This window comes from Pleurodeles waltl, chromosome 3_1 (genome assembly GCF_031143425.1).
Source record: "Pleurodeles waltl isolate 20211129_DDA chromosome 3_1, aPleWal1.hap1.20221129, whole genome shotgun sequence".
In the NCBI taxonomy this organism is placed as follows: domain Eukaryota; kingdom Metazoa; phylum Chordata; class Amphibia; order Caudata; family Salamandridae; genus Pleurodeles; species Pleurodeles waltl.
Genome location: NC_090440.1, coordinates 1,865,834,024 through 1,865,858,699, shown reverse-complemented (window position 1 = coordinate 1,865,858,699; position 24,676 = coordinate 1,865,834,024). Strand labels below are relative to the sequence as shown.

Sequence of the window (24,676 nt, the reverse complement as noted above, 5' to 3'; positions counted from 1 at the left end):
TATCCTGCAGTTGCTGTTCTGCCAGAGTAAGAGGGCAAAGACTGGACTTTGTGTGCCTCCATTATGAGAAGAAATCTCCAAGGGCTTGATTTAGCGCTTGCCTCCTGTTGTTTGAAGTCTCAGGGACAGCAAAGACTTCTCTCTGCCAGCACCTGGAGTCTTTGGAGAGACTCCTGCTCTGACAAGTGGTGCCCCATACAGTCCCGGGGTCCTTGGAAGGAAAGCTGGTAGAAATCCAAGGAAATCGACTTCGGACGACTTCGGACCGACCCCGCTGCTGAATCCGGTGATGCCGCCTGCAACCGACTCTGTGATCTTCGCTGGAACACAACGACCTTCGCAGGCCCAATGCCGCTGAAGCCCCGCTGAAGTCCGCGACTCATTGAAAGTCGCCGCACCACATCGTGTCCGACGCCGCTCGAAGTGCATGGATTCAACCTTGCGCACAGATCCCCGACTTTGCGCATCGACTTGTTTTCACTCTTCACCAAAGGTACTGTACTTGGGGGTCTACAAGACTCTGGCCCTCATTCTGATTCTGGCGGGCGGCGGAGGCCGCCCGCCAGAATTCCGCCCTCCAAAATACCGCGCCGCGGTCAAAAGACCGCGGCGGGTATTTCAAGTTTTCCCCTGGGCTGGCGGGCGGCCGCCAAAAGGCCGCCCGCCAGCCCAGGGGAAAACGACCTTCCCACGAGGATGCCGGCTCGTAATCGAGCCGGCGGAGTGGGAAGGTGCGACGGGTGCATTTGCACCCGTCGCGTATTTCACTGTCTGCCAAGCAGACAGTGAAATACTTGTAGGGGCCCTCTTACGGGGGCCCCTGCAGTGCCCATGCCATTGGCATGGGCACTGCAGGGGCCCCCAGGGGCCCCGAGACTCCCCCTCCCGCCATCCGGTTCCCGGCGGGAGAACCGCCAGGAACTGGATGGCGGGAGGGGGAGTCGGAATCCCCAAGCCGGAGCAGCAAGCTGCGCCGGCTTGGAGGATTCCTGGGGGCAGCGGGAAACCGGCGGGAGAAAGCCGGTTTCCCTTTACTGACCGCGGCTAAGCCGCCGCGGTCAGAATGCCCCGCGGGGCACCGCCGGCCTGTCGGCGGTGCCACCGCGTCCCGCGGCCCTGGCGGTTCTATACTGCCAGGGTCGTAATGAGGGCCTCTGTGTCTGGCGCCGCTGCTGTCGGCTTGTTGGGAACGTCTCCGTCACGACGCCGTGTTAACATCTCATCAAAGCATTTTGTGTTTCTAAGTGCTATTTTTTAGTTTAATCTTCAAAAATTCATAACTTGACTTGTGTATGTCGGATTTTTGACGTTTTGGTCTTGTTTTGTTTAGATAAATATTTCCTATTTTTCTAAACTGTTGTGTCATTTTGTAGTGTTTTCATTAAGTTACGGTGTGTGTTGGTACAAATACTTTACACCTAGCACTCTGAAGTTAAGCCCACTGCTCTGCCAAGCTACCAAGGGGGTAAGCAGGGGTTAGCTGAGGGTGATTCTCTTTTACCCTGACTAGAGTGAGGGTCCTTGCTTGAACAGGGGGTAACCTGACTGTCAACCAAAGACCCCATTTCTAACAATGGTCGATCCTCAGCACCCTACCAACGTGTACGTATATTCTGTATGTCAGCGAAGTCAAATAGCAAATTGACTGACAACATCCACTGCAGTCTAATTGTATTTCAGGGATAAACCTACTTCACATCCATGCGTGATATGATGTACCTTATGTAGGGCCTGATTCATAAGGTGATTTCTATGATTAGGTTTGTCTCACTGATTCAAGGGTAAGAAACGGGCAAATCACACCTATTCAAAGGAAACTCTTGTGACTCCGGCAGCAGGGAGTAAGGGATCTGTGTGCATACAGACGTGATCATTCAAAGCTCTCATGAATACTCCATCAATTGCTTAAACTGCCATCTCCTGCAAGATTACTTTAGGAAATCAAGACTTGTAACATTAACAACTAAACTAATAGTGGTCTCCCTCCTTTCGTTCAGCTACTTGTATTGACTATGGTGGATGCGTAAGCATTCAAAACGTTGCCCAGTAAGCAAGCTTCATCTGAGAAGTGCACTTGTGATACCTTTTATGCAAATTCCACCTTTGTGGCTGTTTTAGCCACAAAGGAGTGTCCTTATTCATGGGGCAAAAAATAACTTTTACTTCTGAGCTTATTCAATTACTAAAACAGTGTGATTTAAGAAATTCGAACAACTTTTCATTTTCAACATTTCTGTTTTTCTTCCAGTTGGATCTATGGAAACCAAGTCAGGTAGAGAACATCCATCCCAGAGCCGAAGTGCATGTCATGGTGCCAGCATCCTTCCTGGAACAGCTGAGAGAAAACCTTCTTCACTATACAATCCCTTTCGAGTACGGTTTTTCTTTTTTAAAATACCTGTTTAAATGGAATGGTGGGTGGGTGGGGCATAATAATATTTAAGCGTATATTCAAGTTACTTGCAGAGAGATACAAACCTGCTAGATCCCAGCATTGAGGGTTCTTATCTCATGGGTCATGTAATGAGAGGGTGTGGGAAGGTACTGGATACCAGTGCAGGAGTTTCTGGTCCTGAAGCTGTCTCAGGGAAGATCATGTTACTAAAGTATAGGGGACATCCCAGAGGTTGCTGTGCGAGAGACGTTCAGGGGAAGGGGGGTGACTGTGATGCTGTCTTAGAGATGCTTTGGTGGATGGATTAGTGTGGCTGTTGTAGACACTTCTCTATTCCACAACAATGCATGGGTGGTGGCACCACAAGTGCTCCTGTACAGCACTGGCAGGACACCCAACCTGTGTGGTAAACAACACTTCAAGGGCACATTTTACCACCTCGAATGATTACTATATGTTGTCCTGCTGCTCCTTCCCCTATCAATATGGCGGCATAAATTATTGTGCTGCAATCATTTGTGCACTGGGATCCTAGAAACCCATAACTGAAGTCAAGCAATAGCCAACAAATATTCCCTTGCCCATAACATGTACTAAACAAGCACTCCTTATTTTCTCTGCTCCCTTCTGTGGCAATACCATACAATAACAGGGACGAGCACACGGCAATACATTTAAGAAAATCATGATCAACAGATCGTAAATGAATGTGTCACAGCAGGGCCAGGACTGCTTTGGACTGACACATCCATGGATGCCACCAAGCACAATACACTACACTATCCCTATGTGTAACATAAATATATCATGTGTGTGTGTGGCCTACGAAGAGGCCACAGAACTCCTCTGAGGTTTGAAATAACCATATTACACATGGTTGTGTGATACAGTAGCTTAGATACATATTCAATTTATATATGAGCACCCACTAGTTACCTCATTGGCTATACTATATAGCAAACGAATATACATTATTCCGTAAGTTTAATGTTTAGGGTAGTAGTGTTTCCACATCATCATGCCATCTCCCTTGCAATTCCATAAACAATTTACGTGTTGATCATTCACGTCAACCCAAGAATAGCACTAAAAAGTGTTTCCACTCTTGCTCAAGAACCGAGGGAAGGGAGAGAGGGGGTGGGTACTTCGATTTTCCAGGTTGTCCTACATGTATCGCTAAACTTTGAACATGGCTGTAAACCATATGATACATTTCCACTCCAACTGCTTACTTAGATACCTTTATCTTAATGGAAGATTAGAATGAACTTCGTACTCAGTAATGCTGGCTCTCCCAGTGTGATATTAGTTAAGTCTGGTATGCACGACCTACTGCTACCGATTGTTTAAAATATCTGATGAGTTTATGCATCATTCTACATCATATGGAGTGTTTGTATTGGAAAGCACGAGGGTTGTTTTACATCTTAAAAGTACACTGCATCATGACACATTAATTCACATTAAATTATCAATGTCTTACGCGCACTGTATTCTGAAAGCAGTATCTTTGGTTTTCTCACCTCAGCCAATACCATGACAGCAGTACAAACTCCCTTCACAAGCAGCACATGCACGACATTGGCAAGAGCAGTAAAAGCTTTCACAGAGAACACATATCAGTAGACGTTTCCATCACTCTAGTACAATATTGTAATGGTCAAAGGAAACCAAACCGCCATTAACCAGAGATGTCAATCACTGTGTGTGAAACCAGCTCTGCATCTCTGGAGGGTAGGCCACTGGGTGTGGGCGACTCTCACGGAAGGCTGTTGTAGTCACACAGACCTGCCAGTTCTGATGCATATGGAGCTTGATTGAGTGCTGTGCTGTTGCAGCGCTTCATCTGCAGGAAGTAACGGTGGTATCGCTATATTCATCCCAACGTAGAAAGGCACCTAGTGGTGCCACCACAAGTGTTCCCAAAATGGTGCCGATTTGGAACAAATTGCCAAAAAATGCATTGCTGCTCGTGAAAACAGTATGCGCAAACACCAAAACATCCTTTAGCGTGGTACACTGAAAATGCTTGCCATTCTTAGGACACTTAGCATTGGCACAGCTTAGCATTGGTCTGGCTCAAATGACTTACGCAAGTTAACGGATGCACATAACATTGGTGTACGGCTATGTTTGCATGTATTAGCACATTAACCCAAAACAGCCTTATATTTTCTACCAGAAAGACTATTTTCTTTGCCTATTGGACTGAGGGGCAGTTTTCTTCTTCTATCAAAAAAGTAGTGTTAGTACTTCCTTTGAAGGAAAGGTGAGTTGATTAGACTCAGATGTCAAACATTTGAGCGGGCTGTTCAAAGAAAACATGTTAGTGGGAGTATTTAAATTGGCTACTCATGTCAGGATATGAAAAACACCACTCTGTGGTCAAATGCGATTGTCCCTAATCATGTCAGCAAAGCCCACTTAACCTGAAAGGTTTCCACTGAGGCATTTGGTTTCTTTTCTTTGTCTTCTAGAATGTACAGCAGTAGGACCCTATGTATTTCTTTAGAAAGTTGCACAACTCTTGCTTATGTCACCAACTTTAACGTGTTCCTGCAACTGTTATTTTATTTTTTGGTACATTTTAATTCATATGGCAGTAACCATGCATTAAAAAGATGGCACCCCATGGCGTGTAGTACTAAATGTATTATTCAGCTTTCTAGGATTAGGTTCTTTTGGAGTAAACACACACAGAGCGTCAGTGCCCCTTTGGAAAGGATGGAGCAATATAGATGCCTATAACCCTACGGTAAGCCAAATTACTACCAACAGGTAGTAATGAACAGTACTGTGCTACAGCAGACAAGGCAACCAACTCAGAGGTTTCCAATAGAACATTTTAAAAACTCCACCGTGCATACTCCCAACAAGATACCCATACCAGAAACTTCCTATCACCGTGCTCACAACAGCAGTTAAAACCATGTCAATATTCAGCCAAGAGAACAGATTTTCTGTGATACTCGATTTCGTCTACTGTTGTGGAACTAAACAACACTCATCACTTCCACCCCAAAATACTCACGATTTAGCTGCGTGTCACACATACAATCGCTTATCTCGTCCAGAACATGCTAATCATAACATCTGGCATCCCCCTGCCCATCACAATGCACCAGAGTTAAATGGCTGGCAGAGCAGTGCCAACCCAAGATCCCTACCGCACAATATACATCTTAGAAGAATTCAGATGTTACTTTGAACATACCACATCATTCTGTGCACAATACCGTATAATGGCTGTTTTGTAGACAACAAGGCTAGCAAAGTAAATAATGTCATTCGGCTGGGCAATGAACAACCAATAAACCAGATCACATAACACTGCGAAGATCTTTAGCAGGACCAATCTAATTTTAGTTTTATATTATCCCCCACAAACCACTATTAACCCAGAAGCATGAACAATATCTACGAACTATAAACGAATAACCATTGACAAATGATGAGTAGAAATCCGAGACCAGTGCAAAACATCCTTTGGTACATCTAGCCCTTAGAGCCATGCTAATGGTAGAAGGCACTATTGAAATGCTGAAAACATAGCAAGAGTCAATGATTCTGAAAAGGTGAAGCATGCATTTCTGAGAGATGGAGAGGAATATGCACTCAGGATTCAAGCAGCAACTTTGCTAGTTTTTAATATTACCTTTAGCAGAATTGCAGCTGTGTCGGCAAATCTGTCTTTGAAATTTGTTGTAGTTAATTACGAAAGGTTCATTTTTGTCCTAAACTGATATTTTGAATTTAAATTACAAAAACAATACCACTGACCTGGTCAGTGCACTGCTATGCCTCCCATGGCTCCACCTGGTAAGTAGAGCCCCTCACCCCTCTCTCCTCTGAACGCCTGACACCTGTCAGGGGTTGGAGGCCCTCCTCCACCGACTGTGCCTCATCCCTGGTGTCTAGTGGGAGAGCTCTGCTTTCCTACTAGGCTGCCCTCTGCCTCTCTCCTCCTTTTTCTGCTTTGCTCTCTGTGTCTGTCCCTTTTTGGGCGCCTTTCCTTTGTGTTTCATTCTTCCCTGTTTTTCTCTCACTCTGCTATCTCTCTCACACTTCGCTCTCCCTCATCTCTCTCTCTCCCCCTGCTGCTGCCCCCACGGCCCGCTCCCTTTTTCACGCCGTTTTTCACCCCTGCTCCCGCCTCCAAGCAGTTCTCCCCCCCACCTCCCTACTTAACGGCAGCTGCTGCGTGGCCACGTGCAGCGGGCACGCCGCTGTTCCGCCAAAGGCAAGCCTGTCTTCACCTGTCTGCGTCTGGACCACGCCCAGCCTCAGAACCCTGGCTCTCGCCCCCCCACTGCCTCCACGCACATCTTCACTATGCCGCCGCCACCCCGCGCCCTCAACACCGGACACCCCCGCGCCCTCAACACCGGACACCCTCCCGCCTGCCTTCAAGCCTCCCCGCAGACCACCCACGGACTCTTCTCCTGCCGGAACTGCACCTTCACCAGCCTCCACGCCAACGACCCACCCAGCAAGGCAGAACGCAACCATCTCAGGTGTATCCTCCTCAACACCAGCTCCCTCCACAAGCACGCAGTAGAGCTATGGAATCTACTCGACTCAGCCTCCCCAGATGTCGCCTTCCTGACAGAGATCTGGATGAACCCTTCCCCAGCTCCTGCTATCGCCATAGCCATCCCGGACGGCTACAAGATCACCCGCAGGGACCGCTCCACCAAACCAGGAGGAGGCATCACCATCATCCACAAGAACCCCCTCAGGATCACGACCAGCACCAAAGACACCCTCAGCACCGCCGAACACCTGCACTCCCAGATTCATACTGACCCTAACACCACCCTCTGAGGGACCCTCCTCTACAGGCCCCCTACAGCAGTTCAGCGACTCCATCACCGGCATCATCAGCACGCACACTCTCACATCCACTGACTACATACTCCCCAGGGAACTTAAACTTCCACCTCAGGAACAACAACAACAACACCGCCACCCTGCTCGACAACCTCTCCAACCTCGGCCTCAAACAGCTCATCACGACTCCGACCCAATCTGCAGGACACACACTCGACCCTATTTTCTACACCAGCAATCATGTCTCCTTCAGCCACACCACCGAACTCCACTGGACAGATCACTGTTGCATCCACTTCTCCTTCAAGAAACCCACAACACACCACCACCCACAACAGATCACGCCGAAATCAACGCCCTCTTTAAAAAAACCAAGGTGGACCTAAAGGACCTCAAGAACCTCCGGCCTATCTCCCTGCTCCCCTTCACGGCAAAAGTCATTGAGATGGCTGTCAACAGACAACTAACCCGCTCCCTAGAGGAGAACTGCACCCTGGACCCCTCCCAATCCAGATTCCGCAGGAACCCCAGTACCTAAACTGCCCTCATCACCGATTACATCAGAACCATAATGGACAACGGCAAAACCGCAGCCCTTATCCTCCTGGACCTCTAGGCCGCGTTCAACACCATCTGCCACCACACCCTATGCACACGCCTCAGCAATGTAGGAATCCGCCACAGAGCCCTGGACTCATCAGGACACAGGTGGCCCTTCAAGTCACACCTTGTATGTGGCTGACTAGGGGGAATACATAAAGCCCAGTTGTCCCCCCAGTCCAAACATGTGACCAGAGACAGGCAGCAGTCACCAAATATCCAGAGCCAGAAAATGCCAACTTTCTAAAAGTGCAAAAAGAACAGATGACGGACAAAATGCTGAGCAATGTCAAACATTCACCCCAAGTCATAGATCTGGGCCTGAATCCATCATTTTTTTGCTCCCACACCATTTATTTTGGACCGCACAATATGGAAATCAGTCTTGACCCTGCCACTCATAGGAACAGCCCAACCCAAACTACCAGGCCAGGCTCTCCCTTGACAGGAGACAAGCATTCTGGGACTGGTTTTGATGTATCACCCCTCATTGACCAGGCTAGCTTGAATCCTTTGGTATAGCAAGCACGGGCCCACGTGTGGGTATACCCTTTCCAGTTAGGAAGACAAATGCAAAAAAACAGATGTTGGACTCAATGCTGAACAATGTCAAACATTCAACCTCAGTCACAGATGTGGGCCTAAATCCACTGTTTTTGTGCCCGCCTTTGGCTGAGATTAATTCAAATATTCCATCCATCACTGTGTTGTTTATGAACATTCTGAAAATGGCATTTTCAGAATTTCAAATTAAAATCCGACTTCACCAGAAGGTGTAATTTTAAATAGTGATTCCAAAGACACCAAACCTGAAAAGTCTGTCTTTTACAGTGTAATGCGAATAACACTCATAGGGTGTAATAGGGTAATCCCAATGTTAACCTATAGCAGAGGTAGGCCTTGCAGTGGAATAAAAGAATTAAAAGTTTTTTTCCCTACCACAACATGTAAAACTTAAAAGTGCATCTTGTACTTTTTAAACACACTGCACCCTGCCGTTGGGGCTGTCAAGGGCCTGCCTTAGATGTGGCTTATATGTATTAAAAAGGAAGTTTTGGTCCTGGCATAAGGTTGACTTTGCGAGGTTGACATGCACACACAGGCTCTGTGTGGAAAGCCTGACACAGGTATAAAGGGCTACTTAAGTGGGTGGCACAACCAGTGCTGTAGGCCCACTAGTAGCATTTAATGTCCAGGTCTTGGGCCCATGTAGTGCTCTCTGCTGGGGACTTATTAGTAAATTAAATATGCTAATTGGTTGTAAGCCAATATTATCACGCTTTAGGGAAAGAGCACAAGCACTTTAGCACTGGCAAAAACCAGCAAAAAACAAGGTTAGCAAAAACAGGAGGTCTGAAGGCAAAAAGTTACAGGAAACCATACCAAGGAAGCCAGATCTAACACATGTCCATCAGCATTTGTGTAGTCTGTTCAAGGGCTGTGTTGCACCATAAAGTCCATTCCCTGTAGGGAGATTGACCACCTCAACAGTTTGAGATTCTTGCCCCTCATCTGCATTAACCATTGAGGGCTGTGTGGTCTGTCTGAACCCAAAGAGAGCACCAAACAGGTATGGTCTCAGCTTCTTTGGTGCCCAGACCACAGAAAAGGCTTCTCTCTCTATTACAATCCACCTCTGTTCTCTGAGAAGTAACCTCCTACTGATGAAGACTACATGTTGATCCAGATCCTCTTTCTTTAGCTGTGAGAACAAGGCCCCTACGCCATGCTCTGAGGCATCTGTCTGCACAATGAATTATTGGGAGAAGTCAGGAGCCTTGAGCACAGGTGCTGTGCACATGGCCTTCTTCAGGGTGTCAAAAGCTTTGTGGGACGCCTCTGTCCAGATCACCAGATGTGGCTGCTTCTTGGAAGTCAGCTCTGTCAAGTGAGTAACAATGGTGCCAAATCCATTGATGAATCTCCTATAATAGTCAGTGAGGCCTATGAAGGCTCTCACTTCTGTCTGGGTCTTGGGTGAGGGTGGGGGCGGGTTGGGGGTTCCAAGCCAGAATAGTTTCAGATTCGGCATGGAGGGGCTAAACCTTTTCAACTCCCACTTGGTGATCCAAGTAGAACACTGAACCCTGCCCTATCTGCCACTTACTGGCCTTGAAAAGCCTGCCCTCTGCAGAGCCTGAAGCATTCCCTTGAAGTGGCACAGGTGGCCCTCCCAGCTAGCGCTGAATTCTCTAATGATATCCAAATAGGCAGAACTGAAGATCTCCAAACCAGTCAGGACCCGGTTTACCAACCTCTGGAAGGTGGCAGATGCATTCTTCAATTCGAAGGGCATTACCCGGATCTGGAAGTGCCCTTCTGGAGTAGAGAATGTAGACCTCTCCTTGGCCCCCTTGGTCCAGGCAATCTGCCAGTTGTTGCTTGTTGTTCCTGTCAAATACCATGAATTGTGGCCTTGGTCAAATGAGCACCAGTAGGGTGCTGTACAGGTCTGGATGAGGTACAGGCAGTGTTTAAGGTACTGAATGTCTGGAGCTAAGGAGACGTTCGGATACAGTTGTGCATCGTTGACATATTGGTGCTCTTATCTGTGAGTTGGGCACCAAGAAGCTAGATACAAATCACTGCTTGCTTTTATTCTCTTTAATAATTCAAAGGTATGACTGCCTGTGGTGGAATAGGGTGTATTGTGATACCACACAAACATGGCCAGAACATCGTCCATCAACAGTTTAAAACTTACCAGCTCAAAAATATTTAATTTTACACACTCTTTCACCCACTAGTTCATTCACTTTATATGCCACTTCGACTGAAGATGGTTTAATGCAATCCTATGTCCATCCTTGTCACAAGTGACAAAATGAAAACATGCGGCGAAGCTCGAGAAAATTTGGTAAATCCTTTTTAAGCGAGTGACCCAAAGCAGAGGCAAACGCAATCCCCAATCCATCAACTGCCATCTGTAGAATTGCACATCACGTTCATATCTAGGTCGTTTGATACAAAAGCGAAATGCGCCACACACTTTCATAATGCAACACAAAGTCTATGCGAGGCCTCAGAGTTGCAAAGTTAGAGTAATGTTTAGTCGGTAATATTCATCCAACTTATCTTTTTTCTACTTTTCTTATTGGCAGAGTCCTCATCAGCAATGTGGGAGAACTTCTGGGCCACAACAACATAGGTAGTCAAAGAAAGCAAATAAAATCTTTGGCAAACTATGATTACACCCGGTACCACGTAATGGATGAGGTAAAGTTCTTTTAAGATAACTATATGTCAGGCTTTTAGTACCATTGTGGCCAAACTGTCGTATCAGATAACCCATTCTTTCTAAGATGATTTTAGGGAGCCCGGGGGTGTAAGGTGACCCTCAAATATACACAACGTATACATGCTACAATGCAAAAAATCGATGTATATAACAGAAAAAGTGGTCTACAGGAAGGTAATGCTGGCCTGTCCGGGCTTACCAATAAATTAGATAGCCCTTGATATTGTAAGTGCATGGGTAGAGATATTCACAATTTTGCCAGCAGGTGGAGACCAGGCGCCGGGAGCGCGCATGTCTAAGACCTTGGCGGACTAGTGCTGCAACCAGAGAGCGATGCAGCCAATGTTCAAGGGCTGAAACTGACATGCATGTGTGCATGAGTGACTGGAGGAGTGACAGAGGATGTGTTGCTATTAGTGTAAGAGAGACAATGAATCTTTTGTCATCAGCAGGCAGATTCCCTCATAATTATTAATGATCATCTGCACGGCAGAATACTATTAATTGTCCCCAACAGTGGCGGCCCGTCCTTTAGGGCGGAGGGGCCACGCCCCCCACCTTTTGCCCCTCATGAAGAGTGTAAGCAGACATGCGCGATTTACGCACCCTCCTGGCTGCCTGAGCTGAACTTTGCTGGGCTGAGGAGGTCACAGCTCCTATGGGCGTGACCTCCTCGGCTCAGCAAAGATGCCTCGAGGCCCTCCCCTGGGTGACAAGGAAAGCATCACCAATTGACACTCTCCCTGGGCGCTTCTGGTTTAAGCCCTGAAGTGCCCAGGGCGAGTGTCAATCAGTGACACTTCGTCACAGAGTGGGGTGGGGTCAGCAGTCTCAATTACCCCATCCCACTCTGTGATGAGGCTGGGACTGCTGCCTTCCCTCATTGGCTGACCTAAGGTCAGCCAATGAGGGAAGGCAGCAGTCTCAATTGGCTGACCTAAGGTCAGCCAATGAGGGAAGGCAGCAGTCTCAACCCTCCTGGGACCTGGAGGCTGAAGGTAAGTGTGTGTGTGTGTGTGTGTGTATGTGTGTGATGTTTTAAATTGAATGTTTGGTGCGCGCGTGCATGTTTGCGTGTTATGAGTGTTGTTAACGGATGTGCGTGCGTGTGAAAGAATGAGTGTGTGCGATCTTTTCAAATAAATGTTTGGTGCGTGCGTACATGTTTGAATGGTGTGAGTGTTGTTAATGGATGTGCGTGCATGCGGGTCTGTGTGTGAAAGAATGAGTGTGTATGTGTGTGTGTGTGTCCCGCCTGCCCCCCTCCCTCCTAAAGCTGCGGGCCGCCACTGGTCCCCAATGCACAATAATATTACATCATGATGTGTCCCTCCCACTGTTCAGCTTTAACTAAAAACCTTGTGTTATCCCTTAAAAACCTTGTAACAGAACTGAGAGTAAATAATGGAATATTACCATAATAGTGAAAGATTATGCGATATTGACTATTTGAGGCTTTATTGTACCATTAGCTAGCACTGCTGCTTTCATTATCTTTAAGTTGACTACAGTATCCTTAATAGGCATCTACCAACTAAGTCACACAAGATTATTCTATTTAGAAACTAAATGAAGTCCTTAGCAATAATGACAACCACTGTTACTAACAGGCCCTGACTCCTCTGTCAGGGGCCATTAAACCTATCTAACTACAATTCCAAAACAATTTCAGAGTAACTGAGACGTGTGTGTATTTCACTTAAACATTCATCACCACATGTTTCTTCCTACCTGTCATTTATGAATATTCCACGTTTCCACCGCCTCACCGAGTGATACTGTGCTCTCTCATGTATCAGTGTGTAATTAGTATATTTATAATTTGAAGACGATCACTATATTATGCTTTATAAATTATTTTAGTATTTGCACTGTTATGTTCTATATTGCAGCCTTGAAAAAGCCGCAGTCTACGCACCACTAAGGAATGAAGCACGTGTTGGCTGTAGATTCTAGAATTGTATAAGCGATAAACACAAATAATAAAATAAGTCATCCAGCCTTTTTGTTGCACCTGCCTACTTCTGTATAAATGTTCATATATTTTGCGTATTACAGCCATGTGAATCATATAGTGCTAGCCTTCCAAACTCAATCTCTAGAATATAACAATAGGTGTGAAGGGGAGCGTACCCATACCATAGGGATGCATGAGCACACTGATTGAGACCTTTTTAATTCCTTGCATAAGGCATTATAGTAGAATGACCGGGTTGGGAGTGCTCTTTCACAATTTGAAAAAGACCCCCCCCACCACCACCACAACCACCTGGGCCCTATGTATGTCTGCAATGACACAGTGCTGGCAAAGAGGGAGAGCCCTGCAGACCACCAGACAGGTCTCCTGAGACACGAAACGAGAAACAGGGCTGCTAACACAATGTATTCGATGGGCAGAGATGGGTCCTTCCTTCAAGCTTATAGGATGATTCTGCTTAGAATCTGTCACACACGGTTGTGCAAAGACATCCAGGTCGGGTGATATGGGTGTGCATATTATTTGTGTACCCGCATGAAACAAGGGAGGGTCGGTCCCTCAATTCTTCGAAAATGGCTCTCTCTGCCTCCTTGCATATTATATTGTTTCTGCACCATCAAGTACCAAGTGGAGGCATAATCATATATTTTTAAGTTTAAGCAACCAGATGAACAAAGTTGGGATTGCTGTAGAGGGCACTGACATAGATGCCATTCGGGACTGAGACAATTGTGAGTCCTCTCTGTACTGCTTGATGGCAATCACCTGCACAGTAGGGTTAGGTCTTGTCATAAATCAGGCAGAATCCAAGCCTACCTCTCACCCATACAAGTATCCGAAACTAGCCAAACATGTACTGGGCAGGCTATTTAAATGCAGAGACACCCCTACCCCAAGGTCATTTGTTACCCAGAAACTGTGGCATAAGTGTTCACATTTCTACACTGTCTTTGCGACTAGCACTATAGTGGAAGTAACAAACGGTGCCAATCGGGTAACAAATGCAGTTTAGAGCCAACGAGCAACTGGAATTGAGATGGCACAGTACTATTTTCAGTTCCCTCCCACTGATGGTGAATAAATGCCCAATTCTATCAGTTGTATGAGCAGTGCTTAGGACCTATCTTGGCCAAGGCCTCATATATATGTCTTTAATGAGGCACTCTAAAGTCAAGTTATTTAATAGAGGTAGCAACTAATCAGGCATCATAAAAATATGTTTAAACCAGATACCCTGAATATAGCCTCAATATCCCGAAATAAAGAAGTAGAAGTACCTAAATAGCAGAATTAGAAAAGAAGCTTTTTTAGTTCAGAAACAGTGCCGCGTTCACTCTCTTTACTAAAATATGTTTTAAGATGAAGAGTGTAATGGTCTCCGGAAAAGCCCAATATGCTATTGTTAGGTATGAAAATTAGGAAAGGCCCTCCTTCTCAGCGTCGCCTTAAATGTTATTTCACTTATTTCAATTCTTGTGAGAAAAATGGTTCATTATATGGTGTGGGTGTGCAACCTCACTGTGTAATAAAGACACAATTCTATATCTTCACTAATCCCATATTTTCATTAAATGCAATGAATGTATGTAATATATTGCAATTCGTGGTTTAAGGTTAGCCACAACCAACAAGTTGGAGACCGCTATATGGGCACTCTTGGGGGGGAGTCCCAGCTCCAAGAGGTAGGTCCAATTGGTTACTTGTCTGCTTAAGCAGTCTCCAGTCCAGTTTCAAGTCTTATGAGCGAACCACCATAGAAGTCAATGAAGTGGTCCTGATTCAAGGGATGCAGAATGCTGAAGATGCTCAAAGATGCTGATGAGGCTGAACCAGTATTCTGGGTCTTTCTGTGGCCACTTCTTGGTCCACCATGGAGGTGACTTTGGCCTCAAGGGTCGATGTCCCACAAAGTCCAGATGGAGTCTGGCACACAAAACCTGGTGTACTGGTTTCCGGTTACAGGAACACAATGTTCACTTTAATTTGCGTACCTTTCACGCTGAGTGTCCAAAGTGCTCTCTGATGACTGCCCCTGGTCAAGCACGCTTGGGTTAAAGTTTTGAGGATCAGAACTCAGTTTCCCAGACTGCATCATGGCATCAGGTGGTGGTCAAGGTTCTTGGCTCTGGTCTCTCCAGGGTGCAGGCTTCATAGCTTTTCTGGCCCTGTGGTTGTAACAGGAAACCAGCCAACTGACTGTTGGAATCACCTTTTCTGTTTGAGGCTTGTGAGCAACTTTTTCATGATTGGGGCACAACAGGCACAGTTTTCTTTCTTAGTCCAAACTGCAGCCGGTGCAGTCCAATCATAGGTGCAGCCTCTCTTTGCTGGATCTTGGATATAGCAGGGCAGTTCTTCTTCAGCCGTCTCTCCAGCATAGACGAAATCTAAGGTCTGGGCCCAAGGGTTCCAATTTTATGAACACTCTGAGTCCCGGGGGATGTAGAGACTAACTAGCCAATGCGTTACGAGGTCTTGTCATACCTGATGATGACTTCCTGAGAAGTCTGGTATCTAGCTATCCCAGAATGCACTATTTCGGCCACTTCCAACATGGCAGTACTCTTCCCTTGGTGTCTGAAGCTCCCTACCCCAACTCAGAGGAGTGGCTGCTTGGAGGCTACACTCCCCTTGAAAAGCCAGTTTGACAAGGGCTTCTGCCTCTCTTCCCAAAATGCCCTCCTGTCTATTAAACAAAAGAGCAGACCCACCCATGTGTGATAACCATTGGCCCTTCAAAAGCGGCTTCCCATTTAAAGCTCTCCTTTTGGGCTCACAACCATTCTAGCCATCCTGCCAAGAGAAGGTCACACCTCTTCCCTCCGCAGGTCCTTTGTTCCTCTTCCTGAGAGTTATTCTCACTCCTCCCCTGGAGGTCAGCATACTAAGGACAGCAGCTTGCCTGCAACAGTAAACATCTACTGGAACCTTTGAGCAACCTTCTAAAGTTGCCATTTGTGCAAAAGTTACATTAAATCCAACTTGAGGAACAAGCTGGGCTTAATATAATGATTCGTTTGATACCTTCAAGTACCATGTTTCATAGTCTTGTTTGGAAGTTAGCACTGCTGAGTTGTCAGTGCCTAACTCCATACTGGCCAATGGGGCTGGGGTTTTTACTATCAGGTCACGTAAAGTTAATAAGCACATGTCCATATTTTTTATGTAATACACACTGACTTTAGGACTCAGTAGGCCTGTCTTATGGGTATGTTATAAATATTAAAAAGGAAGGTTTTGGGCTTCAGCGCTGAGTTAAAAAGCAAGGTCAAGTTAGCAGTTTAAACACTGCTCTTCCAGCCTGCAATGGCAAACCATTAGCCATGCTTTGCTTTGCCACACTCATGGTGAGTGACACAATCAGTAATGCAGTATACATGGAACACTTAACTTACATGCCTTGGGTACCCGTAATACCACACACTATGGGCTTATAAGTAAGTTGACTTATGCCAATTGTGGGAAAACAATTAGACATATCCATTTGAAGGTCACAGCATGGGTACTCAGGCCTGGTTGGCAGGACTCAGTGAACTCACCAAAAAGTTTTTAAAAATACAAAAATCCTCAAAAAGAAAAAATACACCTTTTTCTGTAAATGAATTCAAAATGTAGAGCTCACATCTGACTTACACTCTTAACACCTGACCCTCCTAAATTAATGTAAAGCTTATCTCTGATTGAGCACTTTATTCACTATGTACAAAGAGCTCTGTGCTGTCTCTTCCTTAAGACCTTCAAAGATACCTCTCCTCCGAAGGGGTGAAGCTAACTGCCATGCTGTACCGAACGGTTGTTTCTAGAGCTCCCAGATTCCCCCTGAGCCATCCAGCCTTATTCTGTGCCTACACCCCCCCATCTGTATGATAAGGGTGCTATGTCCCACGCTCAGGAGAGGGTGGATAGCTTCTGGAGATTGGAGTGGCCTCATTGCCGCTCCTCTGAAGATTGTAGGTGCTCCTGCTCCTCAATATCCTAGTTGGCAGCCGTGACCTGAGGAGAATGCCGGGATGCCCGGGGAGACGGAGATGGAGGTTGGCGAGGCCATGAGACTTCTATTGCATTGGGAAGAGGATCTACATCTGCCCCAGCTAGCTTGTGAGTGCTGTCGTCCCCACTGCCCAGCTGAGGATTAAACTGCACCTGCACCACAATGTTGGGGATAGTTGCTGCTACCTAGAGGGAATACACCAGAGAGGTGACTGCAGTGATCAGCGAGGAGGGTGGAACTATGTCTTATCGGACCACCCTGTTACACTGGAAGAAGCTGCATGCTCCCCCCCTTTCAGCGGGTGCTGCGGTGATGGTCAGCCATGGCTGGAGTGTAGAAACAGCCCAGCGAGGATGGTGACAGGCTCGCAGCTTTGGCGGAGATGCCACCTGCAAACTGCAACATTTCTCCCTTCACCTGCTATCCATGGCTCCCTGTCATGGGACTTCAACTTTACTTTGCTGGGGCTGGAAGCAACAACATGACTTGTTGGACTGTCAGAGAACATCTATGGGAGCTCCATGGTCCCTTTTCTTGAGAACTGGGTACAGAAAGTGTTGTCCCACCCTCAGCACGTAGTCCCCCCCATGTCTGATGGTGGCCCGCTTCCTCCATTTCCAAAGCTTTCTGATCCAACAGGTGCATACTTTAGGCCCATTCTTAGTGGATAATGTGGATAATGTGAAGGTCTCTATTTTCCCTGATTACACAGCACCATACAGTGTCCCTTCTCACTGTGGAAAAAAGACTATGGCCCTCATTCCGACATTGGCCGGCGGCGGTCGCCGCCGGCCTGTCGGGGGCCGCCAGAATACCATTCCGCGGTCGAAAGACCGCGGCGGTGATTCTGACTTTCCCGCTGGGCTGGCGGGCGGCCGCCTTCAGGCCGCCCGCCAGCCCAGCGGGAAAGAGGCTTCCACGATGAAGCCGGCTCGGAATCGAGCCGGCGGAGTGGAAGCTGTGCGACGGGTGCAGTTGCACCCGTCGCGTATTTCACTGTCTGCAAAGGCATGGGCACTGCAGGGGCCCCCAGGGGCCCCACGACCCCCCCTACCGCCATCCGGTTCCCGGCGGGAGAACCGCCGGGAACTGGATGGCGGTAGGGGGGGTCGGAATCCCCTCGGCGGCGCAGCTAGCTGCGCCGCCTTGGAGGATTCCTATGGGCGGCGGTACACTGGCGGGAGACCGCCAGTGTTGCCGGTCCGACCGCGGCTTTACCGCCGCGGTCGGAATGCCCATTGGAGCACCGCCGGCCTGTCGGCGGTGCTCCCGCGGTCCTCCACCCTGGCGGTTTGAAACCGCCAGGGTCGGAATGAGGGCCAATGTGAACTATCTATGCCTTATGCTGTACTGTTCCCAGCCAGATTACTTTTACAGCTAGAAAGCAAGTCCACATTCTTTGATACTCCCACTGAGGCCTGCAACTGGCTTGACACACATGATACCCAATATCACGTGGAGCAACAGCAGAATTCACCTGCACCTAGCAAGCAAACTCTATCAAAAAGACAAAGAGGTGTTCATCCCACACCACAACAGGTCCAGGCAGGCAGAGACCAGGTCCCAGCTGCAGCCACACAGGGGGAATGTCCCATTGGGGTGGAAGGAGAGTTGCTTCTTCCGCTGAGGATTCTGGGTCTGGCAATTAGAGCGTTCCCAGTTCTGACGCTAGTGTTGTAAGGGACTCGTGACCTCCCCCCCACATCCACTCCAGGGCCATCTAAGGAGGACCCGGGTCCAACAAATGTATTCTTGCTCACCTTCTGTATGGGGCATGGGCACACACATATCCTTGGAAGTGGGATTTTTGCCCCTGTTAAGAAACTCTAAAGTAGGGGGGAACCAACCACTACACTGAAAGTTTCCCCTCTAACTAAACGTAAGTAGTTGGTTTGTCGGGACCTTCCTGAAAATGAGATTTCATTATGGGTTAAAATTATGTGGCATAACTGTCACAGGAGGGGGGATTTGTTGGGGTGTTGTTTGGTTAAATACCCACTGGAATGGATAGTTGATTATGTTTTTCACTGGGGTGCATCTTCCCTTCAAGCTAGATTACTGTGGTTGGGTGGGCTGCCTGCGAACAGTGGGAACCTTCTAGGTCGGGCTCTCCTTTTTTCATCATGGCCAGCACTGCTCCAAAGCTGAGGGTGATCACTTGGAATGCGAGTGGCCTCCATTCCCCATGCAAACAATATAGGATACTGTAAGGAAACAGGCATTTTTCAGTTTTCCCCCTACTACTTTTTGCCCCCTTTTGGCCTACTAGCTGATGGGTTTTTTCAACTCTGAGATGGCACTGAGGCCTGCTAACCGAACCTCAGTGCCAGTGTTCTAACACTATGCAAATTTTGTGTCAAATTGGATACACCCAATTGGCAAGGCCTGACTTACTTATAAGTCCCTTATATCTGGTATTCAGGGTACCTAGGACATGTAAGACAGAGTGTTAACTGAGGGCTGAAGCATAGTTTATGCCACACTTCATGTGACGACATACAAAATGGCTCCCACCCTGCCACAGCAGACGGGAAGGGCAGTGTTTGCACTGCTAGTTTGACTTTCCTGTTTAAATCTTTTGACTGGGACTACCAAACTGGGTCATGTGAGGTGTAAAATGAATTGTGGCATTTATTGGGACCTGATGCCCATGTCGAAATTTTAGAGAATTACCTCATCCATGCCCTGCTTGCCCTGCAGCCTCACAAAGGTGTACACTCTCAGACAAGTTTCTGACCCCCTGGGGAGATGTGTGAATGACTCCCAGGCTCAGGAACAAAGAGCAGTGCCACAGCAGCAAAGTGTCACCTCCTGTTTCCAGATGGCCACCTGGGAGGTAAGCCCAGAGGCGAGCTTCAAAGGGGAAGCCACCTTTGATGGGCCCCCCCAAACCAACACCCCTGAGCAGGATGCCTTTGGTTCCTGTAGACAGCTTGGAGACAGTGCCAGGGAGGGGAAACTCGCCCCCAAACTGGTTTTACAACGGCTGTGTTGCTCTCAGGTAGTTAGACCTCTAGGGTTGGCTACCTTGTTCCTCCTGAACTGAGGAAGGGTCGTGCCATCTTGAATGGGGCAAGAATGTGGCATTCTGGGATAGCCAGATGCCACACATCACAGGGACTTTGTTAGAAATGGGGTCTTTGGTTGACAGTCCGGTTACCCCCTGTTCAAGCAAGGACCCTCACTCTAGTTAGGATAAAAGAGAATCACCCTCAGCTAACCCCTGCTTACCCCCTTGGTAGCTTGGCAGAGCAGTAGGCTTAACCTCAGAGTGCTAGGTGTAAAGTATTTGTACCAACACACACAGTAACTCAATGAAAACACTACAAAATGACACAACACCAGTTTAGAAAAATAGGAAATATTTATCTAGACAAAACAAGACCAAAACGACAAAAATCCAACATACACAAGTCAAGTTATGATTTTTTAAAGGTTTAAAATAAAAAGAGTCTTTAGGTAGTTGTAACACCACACTAGCGCTGCTAGCGTGAAAATGTACCTGGTTTGCGTCAAAAATAACCCCGCACGGGCGGTGTGCGTCGAAAGTAACCCTGCACGGCTGTGTGCGTCGAAAACAACTCGGCACGGCGGTGCGTGTTGAAAAAGCCAGCCACACGACGATCCGAAAGTCCCGCGGCGCAGGGTGCGATCTCTCAGCCTCCGTCAGCGATGCTGCGCGTCGTTTCTCCTGCTCCGGGCGTCGGTTTTTCGGTCGCGTTTCCTGCGGCGTCGTTTCTCAGCTGCGGAACCGGCGTCGCGTCGTTTTCTCAGCCGCGATCGGATTCGCGTCGATCTTTTCTCCGCACGGCGCACGGTGCGTGTATTTTTGTCCTTAGGCTGCCAGCCTCTCCTTTCAGGGTCCCAGGAACTGGAAGGGCACCACAGAGCAGAGTAGGGGTCTCTCCAGAGACTCCAGGTGCTGGCAGGAAGAAGTCTTTGCTATCCCTGAGACTTCAACAACAGGAGGCAAGCTCTACATCAAGCCCTTGGAGATTTCTTCTTCAAGATGGAAGGCACACAAAGTCCAGTCTTTGCCCTCTTACTCTGGCAGAAGCAGCACTGCAGGAAAGCTCCACAAAGCACAGTCACAGGCAGGGCAGCACTTTTTCCTCAGCTATCAGCTCTTCTCCAGGCAGAGGTTCCTCTTGGTTCCAGAAGTGTTTCTAAAGTTTGTAAGTTTGGGTGCCCTTCTTATACCCATTTTAGTCTTTGAAGTCACCTTTCTTCAAAGGGGACTCACACCTTCTTGTGAAATCCTGCCTTGCCCAGGCAAGGCCTCAGACACACACCAGGGGGCTGGAGACAGCATTGTCAGAGGCAGGCACAGTCCTTTCAGATGAGAGTGACCACTCCACCCCTCCCTCCTAGCAGAGATAGCTAATCAGGAAATGCAGATCACACCCCAGCTCCCTTTGTGTCACTGTCTGGTGTGAGGTGAAAAACAACCCAACTGTCAAACTGACCCAGACAGGGAATCCACAAACAAGGCAGAGTCACAGAATGGTTTAAGCAAGAAACTGCTCACTTTCTAAAAGTGGCATTTCCACACGCACAATCTTAAAATCAACTTTACTAAAAGATGTATTTTTAAATTGTGAGTTCAGGGATCCCAAACTCCACATGTCCATCTACTCTCTAGGGGAATCTACACTTTAATCATATTTAAAGGTAGCCCCCATATTATCCTATGAGAGAGAGACAGACCTTGCAACAGTGAAAACGAAATTGGCAGTATTTTCACTGTCAGGACATATAAACCACATTACTATATGTCCTACCTCATCCATACACTGCACCCTGCCCTTGGGGCTACCTAGGGCCTACCTTAGGGGTGCCTTACATGTAAGGAAAGGGAAGGTTTAGGCCTGGCAAGTGGGTACACTTGCCAAGTCGAATTTACAGTGTAAAAATACACATACAGACACTGCAGTGGCAGGTCTGAGACATGATTACAGAGCTACTTATGTGGGTGGCACAACCAGTGCTGCAGGCCCACTAGTAGCATTTGATTTACAGGCCCTGGCACCTCTAGTGCACCTTACTAGGGACTTACTAGTAACTCAAATATGCCAATCATGGATGAACCACTTACATACAATTTAAACAGGAGCACTTGCACTTTAGCACTGGTTAGCAGTGGTAAAGTGCCCAGAGTAACAAAAACCGCAAAATCAGAGTCCAGCACACATCAACAACCTGGGGAACAGAGGCAAAAAGTTAAGGGAGACCACGCCAAGGATGAAAAGTCTAACACGTGTCCCCCCCAGCTAAAAGTGGGGAGCAACTACCCAACCTCATGGGAGTTCTCATCACTAAGGCGGAAGAACCTGGACAGACCATCAGCATTGGCGTGCTCTGTACCGGGTCGATGTTCCACCGTAAAGTCCATCCCCTGTAGGGAAATGGACCACCTCAACAGTTTTGGATTCTCACCCCTCATCTGCATTAACCATCTGAGGGGCCTGTGGTCGGTCTGAACTCGGAAGTGAGTCCCAAACAAGTAGGGTCTTAGCTTCTTCAGTGCCCAGACCACAGCAAACGCTTCACGTTCTATGGCACTCCACCTACGTTCCCTGGGTAGTAACCTCCTGCTAATGAAGGCTACGGGTTGGTCTAGGCCCTCTTCATTCAGCTGTGAGAGTACTGCTCCAATACCATGCTCTGAGGCGTCTGTCTGCACAACAAACTCCGTGGAGTAGTCAGGTGCCTTCAGCACAGGTGCTGTGCACATGGCAGCCTTCAGGGCATCAAAAGCGTTCTGGCAAGCCTCTGTCCAGATCACTTTCTTGGGTTGCTTCTTAGAAGTCAACTCAGTTAAGGGGGTAACAATGGTACCATATCCCTTAACGAACCTCCGATAGTATCCTGTGAGACCTAAAAAGGCTCTCACTTCAGTCTGGGTCTTGGGAGGCTCCCAAGCCAGGATCGTGTCAATCTTAGGCTGTAGGGGTGCCACCTGGCCACTCCCCACCTGGTGTCCTAAGTACACAACAGAACCCTGCCCGATTTGGCACTTGCTCGCCTTAATAGTGAGGCCTGCCTTCTGCAGGGCCTCTAACACTCTCCAGAGGTGTTGCAGGTGTTCCTCCCATGTGGAACTAAACACAGCAATGTCATCCAGGTAGGCGGCACTGAACTCATCCAGTCCTGCCAACACCTGGTTGACCAACCTCTGAAAGGTGGCAGGGGCATTCTTCATCCCAAAGGGCATCACATTGAAGTGGAAGTGCCCATCTGGGGTAGAGAATGCTGACCTCTCCTTTGCCCCTTCAGTTAAGGCAATCTGCCAGTACCCAGATGTTAAATCAAACGTACTGAGGTACTTGGCAGCTCCTAACCGATCAATGAGCTCATCAGCTCGGGGGATGGGGTGTGCGTCAGTCTTGCTGACCGCATTGAGACCCCGGTAGTCCACACAGAACCTAAGTTCTGGAGTGGCACCAGGAGCAGTAGCCTTTGGGACCAAGACCACTGGGCTGGCCCAAGGACTGCTGGAGTGCTCAATAACCCTTAGGGCTAACATTTTGGAGACTTCCTCCTTAATGCAAGCCCTCACCCTGTCAGTCACCCTGTAAACCTTATGTTTAACAGGTGTACTGTCCCCAGTGTCCACATCATGTGTGCACAGGTGTGTGACTCCTGGGATCAGGGAAAACAGTGAGGCGAACTGTCCCAGCACGTGGCGACAGTCCCTCTGCTGTTCCTCAGTCAGGGAGGGGGAGAGGATCACTCCCTCCACAGACCCATCTTTCTCTCCTGCAGACAGGAGGTCAGGAAGAGGCTCACTCTCTTCCTCCACCCCGTCATCTGTCGCTAGGAGCATGGATAGCTCAGTTCGCTCAAAGTGTGGTTTGAGGCGGTTGACATGTAGGACCCTTAAGGGGTTCCTGGGGGATTGCAAGTCTACCAGATAGGTGACTTCACTCTTTCTTTCCACCACCTCAAAAGGCCCAGTCCACTTATCTTGGAGAGCCCTAGGCTCCACTGGTGCCATGACCCACACTTTTTGCCCAGGCTGAAACTCAACCAGAGTGGCATTCTGGTCGTACCACCGTTTCATATCCTCCTGGCTTGCTTCCAGGTTCTCCTGAGCGAGACTCCTGAAGCGGGCAGTCTGGTTTCTTAGTGCCAGCATGTAGCTAAATACATCCTGGGGTGGTTTACTAGGAGCTTCCTCCAAAGCCTCCTTCACCAGACTGAGCGGTCCCCTCACAGGGTGGCCATAGATGAGCTCAAAGGGGCTAAAGCCAAGTCCCTTTTGAGGCACCTCCCTGTAAGCGAACAGAAGGCATGGCAAGAGGACGTCCCACTTACGCCTCAAGGGCTCTGACAGGCCCTGAATCATGCCTTTCAAGGTGCGGTTGAATCTCTCAACCAGACCATTACTTTGGGGGTGGTAAGGGGTGGTGAACTTGTAGGTTACCCCACACACCTTCCACAGAGACTTCATATAAGTGGATATGAAGTTTGTACCTCTATCAGATACCACCTCCTTGGGGAACCCCATGCGGGTAAAAACCCCCATCAAGGCACGTCCCACCACGGGGGCAGTGACCGTCCTTAGAGGAATAGCTTCTGGGTACCGTGTGGCGTGGTCCACCAAGACCAGGATGAACCTGTTGCCCATGGCTGTCTTGGGAT

At 48.0% G+C, this 24,676-nt stretch overlaps 1 protein-coding gene across 1 annotated transcript in view; it reads left to right on the top strand.

Annotated features, from left to right (window-relative positions):
• The window catches only part of LOC138285684 (carboxypeptidase O-like), a 237,326-nt gene that overhangs the window by 14,821 nt on the left and 197,829 nt on the right, over nt 1-24,676 (top strand). Inside the window, exons 3-4 of the mRNA XM_069225949.1 lie at nt 2,249-2,373; nt 10,927-11,041. Of these exons, the coding sequence (XP_069082050.1) occupies nt 2,249-2,373; nt 10,927-11,041 (240 nt within the window). The remainder of the gene's footprint in view (nt 1-2,248; nt 2,374-10,926; nt 11,042-24,676) is intronic.